Below are 16203 nucleotides of genomic sequence, written 5' to 3' on the forward strand. Positions count from 1 at the left end.
GAGTGTGTTCCACGAAACGAGGTTGGGAGTTTATGCATTTCATTTGTGCGACTTGGAATTAGGAAACTATAGTTTCATGTGTACAATAGAACATGAATGCTTAAGTGGCATTTTAAGAAGAAATACGGTTTTAAATTCATATAGAAGATTTAATACACCCAAATTTTGCCCAATAAAACCCACTGGGCTGCTTTTTCAACTGGGTTTTTCACAACCCAGTCTACCACTGAACTACCTTGCCCCCAGGTAGAATTACGGAACTGAAGCTGAATTCACTTATGTATGAAGTACATCCTATTTTGTCCTGACCTACCATCAATAAGCTACTTACTCTCTGCGCAACCTAGTAATCGTCTAAAATATTTATTAATGGACGCTACAGGATACATAACACGTAAGTGTTTTTACTGTTTTGGCAGCTCTGTGTGGAAGAACATACAACGGTTTTATTCGTTAATAAGAATAGCCATGTTTTCTCTTCGTTTAGGTGGGAGGAATTGCAAAACTTCTGTAACTATTTCCACGATAATAATAAAGATTCGAAAAACAGTGCGGGAATAACAAGGAAAAAGTTATAAATTGTTCAGATGCACCTGTTTCCCAAAACTAGTTTTACAGGGAAACTAGTTCCACAACAGTTATCTAACGAATCAAACTTTGTAAGAACTGGTGCTGAAGAAGGTTATAGTGCTAATGAGTATAATTCACTAATATAAGGAAAATTCACACCGGATACAGAGGTAGGTTAAACAATATTCTGACTACTGGCTAATCAGAATTCGGATGGTTTTAAAAGTACCTTCAATCTTCTGAGATTTCAGTCTTAGGAAACCAGGTTTCTTCCGACACAGGATTGAGAGTGTTGTCAAGATTTGGCAGAAATATATATATATCTGCATGTGGACACCAATTGAATGAAGCATTATAGCCTTTCCATTGTGAAAGTCACTAGTTTGCGGTATGAAAATGGTCGCTTATTTTCAAATAAGCTGGTGTATTAGATAAAAGAGAAAAATGCTTATTTTGAGGTAAGGTTGATATATTACTTACGGAGCTTCCTCTCTTCCTCTTTCCTAATTTGATTTTGAGAGTTGGTACTTTCCCCTTCTTTCCCTTCTTTCTCCCTCGCTTCTTCTTCACTTTATCTTCCCTCTCTTCATCTTCATCATCCAAGTCATCCTTATCCCTTCCAGACCTCGTTCGGTTGGGCTTTGACCCGTAGTCAGAATCCACTGGGGACTCCGGTTGAGTGTTCGGGTTGGAATTCGAGAACTCTCGCCACTTTGCAGCTACCAACATCATTAACTTTGACATTGGAACCTACGAAAAGAAAGAGATAAATTAACGTTCAAGTTGTAAAAAATCTTTCACATGTAGTGCAATAATTACATTTCGAGTGCATCTGATAGCATTGTAGTAATAGTTTCCTCCCTCTTTGTTTAGAATCAGTTTTATCAATGGATATACGAGGTCGGGTCAATAAGTAACGCACAATAACTTATGTTGAAGAATATGCAATAGATAATCCATCATCTTGAGCATGACTACAAATTGTCTCATCGAGGCGCAAGTTTCAGAATACCATATGAGATGATTAGGATTACGATACGAGAGACTTTGAAAATGAGGAAGATTTAGATTTTACATAAAGATTTTTATTACTTGACGTATCTTTTAATGCCCTGGCAAGAAAATACAGTGAATACAACTAACTTTATTAAGTTCTGATTACAGAAATACTTCCTTTTCACTTACAGATGGACGTGTTGAATTTCTTTGAAAATTGAACATCTGCAACAGTTTCAACAATTATTTACAAATACATATAATCATGAACCCTTAAATTGGAGTTTTCTATGCCCAAAAAGACGACATTTGGTAACTCTATTGTTTATACAAGTGCGGCTTCTAGAAGTATAGCCATCTACGCATAACCGATTTGATTTGGGCATTGCGATTGATACGCTGAACGGCCAAAAATTATTTAATAGAGCCAAAAGATTATAGTCTGAAGGTGCCACAATGAGATGGATTCGCTGATTATTACGAATACTCTTTTCAATGGCCGTGACATTCTGTTCACTTTTTGCTCACTGGACACCCGACATGTGGTAAATCCGCAACGTTCACACAACCTTCCTTAAAAACTTAGCAGTATTTCGAGATGTTTCACCATAGAAGCACACCATTTCCCTGGGTTTTGCACTTTTGCCTGCAAAAAATAACTACACCTTTCTGCTCTTCAAAAGTAGATGACTGTAACACACGCAACATCTTTTGCTAAGAAGTTCACGCTTCTGTCGCTAGAGGTACACCTGATAGAACAACTGCTGACCATAATGTGAACATCAAAGTACTTCTCTTTCACGTTGCAAATTGACATAATTCATGTGCGTTACTCATTGATCATCCCTCGTACATAACAATTATATCGAGTTAATGTCTTTCCTGAAAAAGACCATTACCTACTATAAACTTGATACACACTTGCTGTCCTCCAGGGATATACACTTAGGTTTGAAATTCGCACGGAAAGGAGTGCGAAGTCATGTAAGAGAATTGCTGGGAATCAACTGAATCTATGATTGTAGAAATGACCCAAGCCGAGTGTCAAACATTTTTCTCAAATTAGTTTTATAAACTTTTCCAATTCTCCAGGGGTATACGCAACTTCCTGTCCAGGAAGAGCAAGTGTCGAAGGTGCTACAACGGTCTAAATGACCTGAAGTGAAGGTTGAGAGCAAGAAAGATCAAGATTCCTAGTTCTTTAATATCTCAAAGCTACACAAGATAGACTTGGGTCTTTTTTCATTCATTGATTCCATTGATGTTCCTTGTACACATTCTTTAAATGAGTGAATTCAAAGTAAATTCAGAGTTGAGAACCAAAAGCCAAGCTGAGACGAAATCGAACATAGGTTTACGGCTCACCGTATCGGTGAGCTAACAGTCCAATGTCTGAACAGCTACACATCCTTCACTCTTGAAACTGATGGATGCTCATATTTTCAGAATATGCCACAACTATTTTCCTCGATATATTCAGGCAAAATAAGAGTTCAGGTCTGAAAATATGAGAACCGACTTCAACAGATGGAAGTGTAGTTATTCAGGGAGCACATCGGCAAAGGAAGCTGGAAGCCCAACTTTGATTCCAGGCTCAGTCTTTTTAACTCGTCAAATTTTTATTTTGGGTTAAATTTGTTTGAAAGACATGAGTTTTCATGACCGAGTAAGCAGATTTTTCCCTGACCTGTGACATCATCATTTATGGTTAGATTTACAAACAAGTAATTTTTTTAATCGACCTTCACCATCCCCATAGACGTCCAACACTATTTTTTTTTTTTTAATACAATAAGGTTTGTTACTGTAAATATTTATTATAAGTGAAACTTCTTGTATTTGGAATACAATAAAACACTAGTGCCTTTCTACTTCAAGTGTGCCTTCGGAAAATATGTGAAACATACTTCGGCTCCACCCCCGCTGCCCTCTTACGGAAGAAACTCTCACTTTGCTTTTGGAAAAGAAGTGAATGACCTCGACTGTGTTGCCAATTTGTCATTCAGTCGTTTGCTCTTGACGAGTGAAGATCGTAGGCTACTTAGAATGGTTAACAAGACAGCACAGCGAAGTCCATGAAATAATTCATTCTGACAACGCTTTCGCATCTAACTATGGAAAGATCTCGGCTGCAGCAACTTGTCCCTGCTCTTTCGAGGGTGGTACGGGAAAACACATCGACAGCAACGCCAGAAGGGGCATAGTTGAAATAGAAACGCTCTAGTACTAATCAATAATTATAAATTAACAATATGTTAAATATCTCGTCATTATGAATACACTCACAAGCATAACAAGTAAACACATATTACAATTTGCAAACTAATCTTTGAATTTTTAATTTAATTTGTTGTTCTTCAGTTTTTACACCTTCCGGTGGCCCTCAAGCTTCTTTATTTCTAACGATACTTTTCTTGTTTCAACTTTTTAAATCTATTTCGATTCTTTCAAGTGTTCTTCATACCTTCTGTATGCTTTAAAAAAACACCTGATGCTTCTGTGCAATATAAATTTTAGTGTCTCTCGTCATATTTTGAAGCATTTTCTGACTTTCAAAATTTGTATTTTGTTATGAAAATATTAATCATGTGTTTTCTTCAGTAATACTGAAACTAGCATCTTGAAGCACATGACTTCATTATAACTTGTTTCTAAGTGGATTGCATATTTTAAAAAGATTAACTTTTTTAAGAAGTAAAATGTACCTGTGAAGACGTTTCGCTAAGCGCCTCCACTTTCGTAAGTTTTAATGAATAACTTAAAGAGAATGAATTAAATGAAACCTTTGAGTTTAACGTCCCATGATTATGCCATTTTTGGTTAAGGGAGACGGATGATTAAGGCAAGTGAATGATGATGGAAGAATTGGTGGAATGGGAATGTGCGAGGAAACCCGAGAAAACCCAAAGACACGATGTTGTCCACCACAAACTTATTTGGCCGGGGATCGAACCAGGAACCACACGCACCAGAGGTAACAGCTCTACCACTGAGCCACCCATTCAAGAGAATGAAAAACACCAAATATTTATAAAATGAGCCAGGCAATATCTACAAAACTTTATTACATAACGTCGATCCAATGCCAAAACCGCGAATGTGCTAAATTTGACTTTGCGTTATAAGCATTTTAATATTCAACTTACTCCGAAAAATCAGTATATAGACTTAGGTACATATTGTAGGAATTGACGATAACTTATAATATTCTCATATTAAACAAATGGTACTTTGGTATTGGAATGTGTGTCCCAAATAACAACACGAAACTGCACTTACGTGAAAATAGCAAACTTTGCACATCTGCGGTTTTTGCATTGGACCGACGATAAAAGTAGTAATGATTTTTTTTCCAGACCTTGCGTATAATGTATAAATTTGGGCGTCCAACAATTATGACGTCATGAACTGTGCATCCAAATTTCTGATTTCTTAAGAAAATGTTGAAAACACTGCTTAGCTTATTTAATAACATTTTGTAGATACTTCCTGGTTCACTTCCTATATTTTTTACATTACCTACTGTCTTTAAATTATTCTTTTTTTTTTTTTTTTTTTTTTTTTAAAGACGGGGGCGGAAGGGAAATCAATGGTATAACAAGCCAATAACCGTACAACACTATGATAAGTGACGATGAAAGCACACAGCACAAGTACCTTAGGATTTTCTTTTTGTAGCAATGGCCTCACGTGCTGCTGGAACAGTTTGTAAGTAGTTAAGTTCTGGAAATCTGCCTCCGTGTAGTCTATTTCTACGTCTTGTAGTCCAAATGTGGCACACACTTCATCAATCGTCGGCATCCCTAAAACAAAATAATAATGTACAGGACATTATACTTTTGTTACAAATTGTAAGCATCTCTTTTTCCTAAGAAAACATTACAGCTCTCACTTCAATTTAGAAGGTTGTATTATTACTTTCATATTCAGATGACTTTCACACTTAAAACTCATAGTTTTCAGTGAATTAGTGTATGAATTTATTAAATATTTAGCACCAATGTTGTTATAGTATAAGTTAGCGCTAAAGTATTCAGAATCTATATGGAAGAAGAACTAAAGATGTAGGTAAAAGCTAGGTTTCTTCGCCTTTAAGATAAGGTGCATTTAAAAAAGGTACCACTAATTCTTACAGGTATCGAAATGATTGTTACAAGGAAAATATACACAAGGTACCTTCCTTTATATATAAAAAAAAAAAAAAAAAAAAAAAAAAATCATATGGCATGCAGTGTTGTTGTTATTATGTTTTTGCACATATCTTTATTTCTTTTGACAGCCTCCAGTTACGACAAGTCAATAAACACACGTAATTTACATGCATCATTTGCAGAAAAAAGGAAACTTAGGAAGAAGTAACTTAGTAACATAAGAAGAGTGTACTGTTTTTGAACTTTCGCGTAACTGTAAACCGTGTAATATTTGTGACACTCTCTCATGGTCATATCTATACTTGTTTCATTTAAGGTGACCATTAACTGCATCTGAACAGTACCAGTCTCAAGGAGATAATTGTTTACCACATCTGAATAGTAGCAATAAAGTATTCTTGAAGTCGTTCTAAGTGTTAAATATAAGTTAAAATTAGCATATACTTCGACACGAGAGCATGTTGAAAAAGTTATTGTTCCCGTCAGTAAATATCACGATGTGTTACAAGCTAAGTTATAGTTAATTCTGTTACTTTCACTTGTTTCCATTTTATGCATTTCAAATACACAGTTGTAGTTATAATGCTTAAAAAAAAAAAAAAAAAAAAAAAAAAAAAAAAAAAAAAAAAGTAAGAGTCCATATTTTGCAATCTCTGAAGGATAGACTCGTGAAATTTGGAATTTCGACTTCTCGTTTAAAATAATTAAATGTGTTTCAGCGTTCTTAAATGTTTGATATCAAATGGAAGAAGGTGTAGGAGTGGTTTACTAAGATACTCAAACGAAGCGTTCGAATTTTGTATGAGACCTCGAGAGTTCGGATTAATTATATATCGAAGATGTAGTAACACATGTGGCCGGGCCGGGCCGTTTGCTACTTTAGTAATATATAGTGAGAAAGCAACAGACATTTAATTAGGGTCGAAGAAATCGTTAAAATTCCAGTTCATTACAAAGAAAAGAGAAAAATAATTTCTGACATAAATCAATCGATGTACTAGGTTCAGAACTTTTACCTGAGTTAGAATCTTGAGCAGGTGGCTGATGTTTTTGAGCTCTTGGTTTCCGTCCTCTCTTGGAACTTCCTCCACCAAAGTCTGAATCACCAGCATCATCGTCGAAACCAAAATCACTTTCCTATTCACAGAATAAAGGAAATGGAACAGTTATGAAAAAGATAACTTGTAAAAAGAATAAGATCAACTCACTGCGCCCAAATGTTATATATTTACAACAGTTAAAGGTAAGTCAAATTTAATTCAACTTAATGTGCTTTCGAAACTAGAAACAAATTGACAGCTCAAAAACACGTGCAGATTTGTTTTGAAGAAGGGAATCTACGTCACATAATTATTGCGGTCACTCAGCAAGGGTAGAATCAGTCATTTTAGCAACAGTGGGTGCAGGGTTTCCTTGGCAACCGACCTTAAGATTCCAATGTTGCCGCTAGTAAACACGTGTTTTCAGAAGGAAAGAGGCTATTTTAGTCTTTCGCTTCTCTGTGCGTGGAAGTGATTTTTAAAAAGACACACACACAGCCCCCTTCCTAACATGCACAAACTGGGTCGGGATGCGCAAGAAGTGGCAACAGCGTATCACGTGCTTCTCCAAACGTCAATTTGTTTCTAGTTTTGAATGCACTATAATATCAGTGGTTTGAAGAAATATTCTTATAGTTAATTCAGCAATTACTCAACTCATCTTGCTCTTCTCTATTTCCTTAAATGTTCATACTTAAAAAAAAAAAAATTGCTGAGTATCCTGTAAAAACCCGCACTGCAAGCTCTTCACATGACAAGTTATTATATCCAATACCAATCTATCAAAATCTCTTTTTCTTACCTGTCTTGACAATCATCGATTTTTTTTTTTAATATTTTTTTTAATGAACTCATACAGGATGCAAACGAGCAGAGCGAATACCTTCGGGTTTATTCATTAAACCTAATTTACAACTCAACATTACTGGAGCATTGTATCTCACTACCGGATGCTAATAGAAACTGTTAGATTACCTCGAAACGTTATTGAATCAAAATGGAACCAACCTGAAGCGTCCGCAGCAAACTGTAGTTGCCTTCATTTTGTACCTTATGCGACGAAAAGAAAACAGCAATTTCTATACAGATAAATAGAAGTTCACCGTCGAGACCTACAGCTAAGCCATTACTCTGTTTTTTGTCTCCCACTGGAATTGGAACCAACAAAAAGAAATACGGGCTACTAAGGGGATGATAGATACAGAATATCCTCTTAAAAACAGCTTTTGGAGACAAATGTCTGAACCGGTCAAACGTGTTTATCTGGTTTCACAGATTCAAAGATGACCGCGAGTCAGTAGAGGATGACCCCTGATCTGGCCGGCTTCCAACATAAAAAAAACTAACAAAAACATTGCGAAAGTTGGCGATTTAGTGCGCTCAAACCGTAGACTTACAATTAGGGAGATGGCTGAAGACCTGAACTTAAGTTTCTATGTGGTTCAGTCAATTTTAACTAATGATTTGAACATGCGTCGAGTGTCTGCGAAATTCATTCCAAAAGTGCTGTCACACGAGCAGAAACAACACAGGCTTGAAGTGTTCTCAAGAACTGTTTAATCGAGCCTAAATGGACTCAGATTTCTTGAATAGGGAATAACAGGTGATGAATCATGGATTTATGGGTATGACCCAGAAACAAAAAGCTCAATCTTCTCAGTGGAAGAGCCCAGATTCACCAAGACCAAAGAAAGCGCGACAAAGTCGGTCGAATGTGAAGACAATGGTGTTATTTTCTTTTTTCGATTCTAAGGGTATCGTGCATCATGAATTTGCTCCTAGAGACAGTCAACCAGGAATACTACAAGTGTCCTTCAACGTCTGCGCGAAAATGTGCGGCGGAAAAGGCCTGTCCTCTGGAAAGAAAAGAATTGGATCCTCAACCAAGGTAATACACCAGCGCATTGTGCGTTCTCGATACAGGGATTTTTGGTCAAATTCAACATTCCTTGCTTCCGCAACCCCCGTATTCCTCAGATTTGGCCCCGGCCGACTTCTACCTCCTTCCTAAATTAAAATTGTCATTGAAAGGGAAGAGATTTGACTCAATTGAAGACATTCAAGCAAATACGGAGAGAGTGCTTCACACTATCACGGAAAATAATTTTCAGAACATGAGAAAAACATTATATTCACACAAACCGAATGTGTGTGAATATACATATAAGAGTTCGCTCATTATATAAGTAACAATACCAATGAAACAACTCACCTCGCCGCTGTCAAACTTTCTCTTCTTCTTTTTCTTTTTTCCTCTTTTTTCTTCACCCCTCGCTTTTCTCTTTTTTCCTTTCTTACGCTTTCTACCATCCTCTGGTTCATAATCATCGTCATCGTCCTAAAATAGAAGAAAAACATGCGTCATATTACGTTTGCTTATAACTCTCATGCACTGTAACAGTTTGAATTCGCAACCCAAAAAAAAACAGTTTCTGTGGTTATTATTTGGTAGACTGATAATTACATGTTTGTAACAGAAAAACTGCTACGTGTTAGGACAATACAGTTACTATTATGCTCATCTTTCAGTTACAGATAAAAAGAGGTACTTCCATGCCTTAAAGCCAACAGCTTATCACCGTGATTCAGAGTTAAGATCTATACGTCGATATGTAGTATACGAAATGAAATTTCTAGATTTACGTCTCATGATCATGCTCTTTAGGCTAAAGGAGGCGGATAATTGATAAAATTGAATTACGAAATAAATGGAATGAAAATGCGGGAGAACCCCAGAAAAAACACGGACACATGTCTACTACAAACATATCTGGCCTTCGCATCCTGTGGGGAAACTAGATACTCTCCAAATGTTTCGGAACAACAAGTTAGTTCCGTCTTTAGTGGTAAGGTAACAAAGATAAAAATGGATGAGAGAAAAAAAGGTATAGAGAAAGGAATACATACTACAGAATGAATAAATATAACAAAGGATGGACGCTAAAATACCACGAGCAGAGCACAGTGCGAAAGAATGGGCTTAGTTGAAGGAAGCGCCAATACGTTCAGCAAAAATAAAGAAACAACGTGAGATTAAAGAATCATTCTTTATTCATAAATATAAATCAGCTTTAAATCTGGATACTGGCAGCATTGATGGAATATGGTTACCTACCTTCAATGTATATTTTGGATCTGGCAATAGTGGCGAAACACATCGCGTTTCCTTCCAACTCAGCTCATTCTTTCGCACTGTGCTTAGCTCGTGGTATTTTAGCATTCTTCACGTTATATTTATCTATTCTGTGGTATGTATTCCTTTTTCTACACCTTTACTTCTCTCATCCGTTTTTACCCTTCTCACCTTATCACTGAAGAAGGAACTAGCTTGTTATTCCGGTACATGTTGAGAGTATTTAGTTTCTGCAAGGGAGGATTCATTGGTAACTAACCAATGTTTTGTTAAATTTGAATCATTCTTTTATGCGGCTACATAATAATTAAAAAAAGGTTCGTTTTCTTTGATAATTCATACGAAAGGAGTGCTCATTTACTTAGTGACCACTTGCCGAGACTTTCCGTATCACCCATTACAACAATAAAACAAATCAACAAAAATTGTCCCCAACTGCTCTAGTAGTTTTTACGAACACAATCGAGGTCAGTAGCCTCAGAATCGTCCCATAACACATTGATTACGACATTTCATTGCTAGAATTATACAGTGCACATCTTATAAAGAAGCGACGTTACGTTATGTCCGCAATGAAAATGATAATTATGTTTTGTAGAAATCACTTCCCATTCTCTAATTGAACTAAGTGTTTGTATTCCTGACTTTGCACGAATAAAATACCATAGATCTAGTAAGAACCTGTTTGAATATTCTTTCCAAACGCAATCCCTAATTCATTTATCCCATATAACAACGTGGAACTACCATAAACTTGCCAGTTTCTTTCCCTTTGGTACATAAAAAGCTGGACTATAAAGATAGATTGGGGTTAGAATTAAGAAGCATTCAAGAAATGAGTAAAAATTTACTGTTTCACTAGGCATTAGCATTCTGACTTCTCATGGTATCCGAAAATTAGATCGTTGGGTTAAGTGCTTGTAATAGCAATAATAATAATAAACACTTTATGTACCTGCGGTCCTTCCTCCGATTCTGGAGTATTCTCGTCCTCTTCCTGTTGTTGTGCCTGAATAGAAGTGTCTTCCTCCAAATCGTCTTGCTCTTCCTCGTCACCTGAAATTGGAAAATAGCTATCATATACTATAGCTAGTTTAATCTCATTATTGTTACTACAAAATAGCGCAGCAAACAATAACATAGTGAAGTTACCTGAACTCCTTACCTTGACAAAAACATATTTCATATCGTTGAAAAAAAAAAAAAAAAAAAAAAAAAGTCATCTATTTACCTTTTGCCTCATTCATATTTTTAATTCATGGTAGAAAGTACGGGTGAAGTTCCAAAGTTGGTCGTCCGTTTCTATCAAATTTTTCAACATTTACCGGGAAGGAATGGATAATTTACTCGTTTGTCTGTTTGATAATATGTAAAGAAAGTGGAACTTGTGTTTATTTCTTTTATAAGCGGTTATAAGGATGGAACTATTTCGCGCAAGGAGTCCAATACCGTATGGCTGGATTGTGCGAAAGTAACATGGCTGTAGCTGCTCAGAGATGATTCATTTGGTATCCTTATGCAGAGATGAGAAATTACACTCTTATTAATTTTAACAAAATGGATCAAAACTTCCCTAACCTTCACCTAACCCCTTCCTACCCCTACCTTACTCTACTCTGCTCTACCCTACCCTACTGTATTATACCCTTTTAAACCGGTCCTAAAAAAATGATGATATTTAAATTTTCGTACCTGTTACTACACCTTTTTATGGAAAACCAGGTGGACGACAAACTTCGGAATAAATGCCGAAATTACATCCGATCTTAGGTAAACACAAATATGTTACAAAAATGTACAACTGGACCAAGTCGATTCCGAGTCTCCATGCCGATGAGAAGTAATATGAAATCACATAATTTCTCGACACAAACACGAATATGCTTGCATATAATTAATTCGTTATCATTATGCTCAATATAGTGATGATACTTCTAATTCAACATGACCCGTTATGCGTAATGTCTTCCTTGACTATCTTTTCCCCATTACGCGAGTAGATATTTTTGATGAATTGACTTCTGTCTTGCTCGATCTCAAACGTTATTCTCCACACAATCCATTCTTCCATCTTTCCTACTCTCTTGACGCCATAATCATAATTTCTTGGCAAGTTTTTACTTTGGTTATTTCATTCGATTCAATAATGTGCATCTTTTGGTTCCGGTTTTGACAACGTTATCTGTTCTAAATTCGTTGCTGTATCGAGTCAGGAGGTGATTTAGTGTTGATGGATTTTGCTTTTCTCTTTGAGCGTGGAAGTTTGGTGGATATGACTTCATGTCATGTGCTGATAGCGTTCTTCTTCATGTGTCTTGCTTATGATTTGACCTCGTCTCCCATACTTCGCTGTTGCAGGTGCATTTCGCGCGTGTCGCTTTCTGTTGTGTGTTATGCTGTTTTCCTGGCAGTACATGCCCTAATGTGGCGAATGTTCGTTTTGACAAAGAACAAATTAGAAATATATCGGTGGTAAAGATTAGTATCAATGAAGTTCACTCATTTTGAGTGGTTATTCGTTCTTAGTAATCAGTGAAGACATTTAACCCTGAACTACTCCTGTAATTTCATCAATCGTATTAGTGGGACATACACACAAAATATTAATAACGGCCATTCGAAAAGGAGTTTGAGCCGTACACATGGTTTAGACGGAATGGTGATGCAGTTTCACTACTATTTATGAACTAGAAAATTCTGTTCTGGTTATAATATTTATTCCTGAATCAAGCCGCAGAACTATGTTTACCACATTAAAATTTCGGGTATTCATTTATTTCTTATATATTATTTTATGATACATAACTCGTCTTGATCGGGGGCTTGTTCCTTTCAAGTAATTTTGTGAGGCGCTCGTATTAGTTTTAGTATTATTGTTTTAATTGTTCAGGGGGTTGTACCACTCATGTATAGTCTATGTGCTTCATATTTTTAATTCATCCTCTTGTGTATTTTCCACTTTGGCTTTCGGGTATTAATAATTTGTTTTCGTATTATCTATTATGTGCCCTTTATAGCAAACGAGAAACATGGTGGTTATCATAGTTAGTTTGTCTCTGTTTTCATTTTACACATTGCATATTTCAAGTTTTGATAAATTTAGAACTGTGTTATTATGGCAAATTAGTATAGTTCTAAATATATTAGGATTTGAATATGGCAGTGTTTAAAATAATTGTAGAGAAACATTACAGCCTGAACCACCATGATTTCTGTTGGATTCAATTCGTGAGGAACTGATTCCTAGTGATAATCAACAAACTGTTCCGAGGAATAAGGGTGCAGTTTTACTATACGGATCCACAGATTGCAAAACGTACAGAAAACTTTGAGGAAGTCTTCAACTTGTCCATTTTATGTCGAGAACAGAATCCAACGAACCCCTGTGGGGCTTATAACCCGTTCCTACTACTATTACTTATACTATGGATCCGTATAGTAAAGTTGCACGGGAATAAGTTCCCTACGAATCGATTCATTGAATGAAATGACCCAAATAAAATCTTGCCAATTTCTTCTCATAACATGACCGTATAGTACCATTGTAATCATCTCTCTTGTAATTTTTTCGACATCTCAGTCACTTTTTTGCTATCGCGTCTCTGATCTTATCCAAACTTGCACCACACATCCATCTGAGTATTTTAACTTCAGCCATGTCTAGTTTCTTCCTCGCATAATGTTGCGGGTCCCACTACGGTCTTGTAGGCTCTTCCATTTACCTTGACACTTACGTATATCGTTTACAAAAAATTCCTAATTTACTTTACAGGTAAAAGGTTAAGACTTTGTTTTAGGCAATTTATTCGTTACAACGGCTATTTTTAATAATTAATATGTATGTTACACGAAATATAACTGCACGTATGGTAATTTGGCTCAAGTTCAGAGTTGCCCCTCCAGTTTCAAACCTACAGAAAAGCAGTAAAAACATTAAAACGTGCATTTTTACTATACAAATCCATAGTATAAGCAGTAGTTGTATTAGGAGTAGGAGTAGGGATAGTAGTAAGGTTAGAAGCCCCGCAGGAGTTTGTTGGGTTCTGTTCTCGACCTAAAATGGGCATGCTGCTGAATCATGAAACCTTACGCGTCTTGCAAATAGTACCAACTTCCACATATCTTTTATCGTATTAAACATAACTTTACTGCCAAACTTACACACCTGAACATCACGTAAGAACTCCAAATCATAATTTCTTATCTCATTTCTTCCGTAAATGTTCCTAATTTTTATAAAAAAAACGGAGGGGCAACTGTAAACTTGACCCGGTGATTCAGTGGTAGAACATTCAACTCTGGCGCAAACGGTTCCTAGTTCAATCCCAGCGCATCTGAGATTCGCGTTGACATCATGCGCAAATACAGGGATTACACTATATATTGACATCGGTTTCCTCGTGACACATCCATTTACATTAAAAATGTACAACTTGTTATTTTTATTATTTTCATATAAAGTTGCGATTATTGTTACATCGTTATAATAATGAAATCATTGAAAGTTCCTATGATGAATCATTGAACGAAATGCCTGAAGTAAAATTCTGCCGGCTAAATTTATGAAACTAAATCTCTCAATTCTCCTTGAAATATGTTATCTTCAAAATTATAACATTACACATTGCTATTTTTAATACACATTAATACCCTAAATGCTAGAATGGCGGGAAAGGGGGAATGTTACACAATGATTATAGATAAATTTCGAGGATCTTCTTTTTAGAATTTCGAAAAAAAAAAACTATATCATTAGCAACAGTAGCAGATAACACTCTCCGTTAGATATTAGCGCAATTTGTAAAACCATGGTTTTGGCATAAATGTAAAAATTTAATCGATCAATAGTATACGTGGGCGAATAATAGGATCTGGTTCTCAATTTGCACCAAAAAAAAAAAAGGTAATTTGCACACTTTTTAATACAGGGAATACACCCTAAATTGGCACAAACTAATATGAAGTAATGTTATGCAGAGTTTTATAAACAAAAGGTGCGTTATCATCATTTATATTAATACACATCATATAATACATGAATATTATTCTGCGCATCGATATTCGATTTTGCATTTCATTAGGCGCCACGCTTCCACCATTTTGTTTGTGTCAATCTTTCCTCAATTCCGAAGTAATAAGAACGCCACGAATTATTGTTTTCAAGTTTTGTTTCCATTATTTAACAACTTACTTAAAACTAAACTATAGAATATTTCTATAAAAGCACATTCAGCATGCAGAATTTTGAATAATATCTGCTTAAAAATATCAGATACAAATCTAAATATCGAAGCAACTTGTCACTTTTTTTCTTTTTTTGGTATTATTATAATAAATATTTAACATCAACTCACCGGCAAAAGATTCCTCTTCTTGATCGTCTGATGCCATATTAACAACTACAGTATAGACTTAAACTTGCTGGAACGACGTAATAGAAACTAATTAAATAGTTAGAATGTAATTACAATACACAAACGCTGAATTTATACATTTAATTGTCCTTACAAACACTACTGTAGGTCTTCCACCTGTAAAAGCATGGAGGGATGCATTCACAAACGAAGGTTCAAGATTCAAGTTTCAAGATTAATGTTTTATCTTCCCTGCTCCTGAAGTTGATTCTGCGTCATTACAACTGCCAGGGTTCATATGACCTTTGCGTCGTACTGATTCGCAAAGTTCATTGAGGAGTTCTGGAAAAATCGGAGCAACATATTTGTATTTTCATTCATTAATTTTCATATTAATCTTACTTGTGTACAAGATTTTCTCATACGTATATTATAAAATACAATAAATGTAGTAAAAGTATACACATAAAGTTCATATACAAACAATCCTCAGATATACAAGACCTCATTTCGTATCGGTATGCGTAAACTCAACGCGAAATTTGTGTTTTATTTTTGACTATTGTAATAACATTTTTTGTTGCTTGTAGTTCTCTAACTATTTAATCAAACTGGGAATAATAGAAAGTAACCATTTACGGTTTCGACATTGATCGCCATTGAACAAAAATGGCAACAGATAGCAACAAGTGCTTCTTTTTAGAGGGGATTTATTTGAGTTTTGAAGAAAAAATACCACCTTCACTCGTATCTCTCTAAAAATACCGGAAATAGTAGGGGTTTGCTACTACTACTTCCGGTTTCAATGTTGGTCTCCATTCATTGGTAAGGGCCTAAAATGGTAAGGGTTTTGAAAAAAATGGTTTGGCATCCCAAGAATGGATTCCATCTACTGCGTTAAGCCTCTCTGTTTAATCCGAAAGAAGTACAAATTAACCATATCCTGTTTCAATGTTAAT

The 16203-nt window shown here is 35.7% G+C and overlaps 1 protein-coding gene across 7 annotated transcripts in view; it reads right to left on the reverse strand.

Annotated features, from left to right (window-relative positions):
- The window catches only part of Mi-2 (chromodomain-helicase-DNA-binding protein Mi-2 homolog), an 82407-nt gene extending 66947 nt beyond the window's left edge, over positions 1 to 15460 (reverse strand). For 5 of the 7 annotated variants that reach the window (XM_081741235.1, XM_081741232.1, XM_081741231.1 and 2 more), the window contains exons 1-6: positions 15245 to 15460; positions 10846 to 10946; positions 8970 to 9095; positions 6734 to 6854; positions 5224 to 5369; positions 1051 to 1320 (exon numbers count right to left, since the gene is read on the reverse strand). In XM_081741235.1, coding sequence (XP_081597361.1) covers positions 1051 to 1320; positions 5224 to 5369; positions 6734 to 6854; positions 8970 to 9095; positions 10846 to 10946; positions 15245 to 15281 — 801 coding nt within the window. In that variant the 5' untranslated portion in view covers positions 15282 to 15460. The remainder of the gene's footprint in view (positions 1 to 1050; positions 1321 to 5223; positions 5370 to 6733; positions 6855 to 8969; positions 9096 to 10845; positions 10947 to 15244) is intronic. The other 2 variants (XM_081741234.1, XM_081741233.1) reach the window with 1 other exon arrangement.
- Between the last annotated feature and the right edge of the window lie 743 nt (positions 15461 to 16203).

This window comes from Thermobia domestica, chromosome 15 (assembly GCF_964235325.1).
Source record: "Thermobia domestica chromosome 15, izTheDome1.hap1.1, whole genome shotgun sequence".
NCBI lineage: Eukaryota > Metazoa > Arthropoda > Insecta > Zygentoma > Lepismatidae > Thermobia > Thermobia domestica.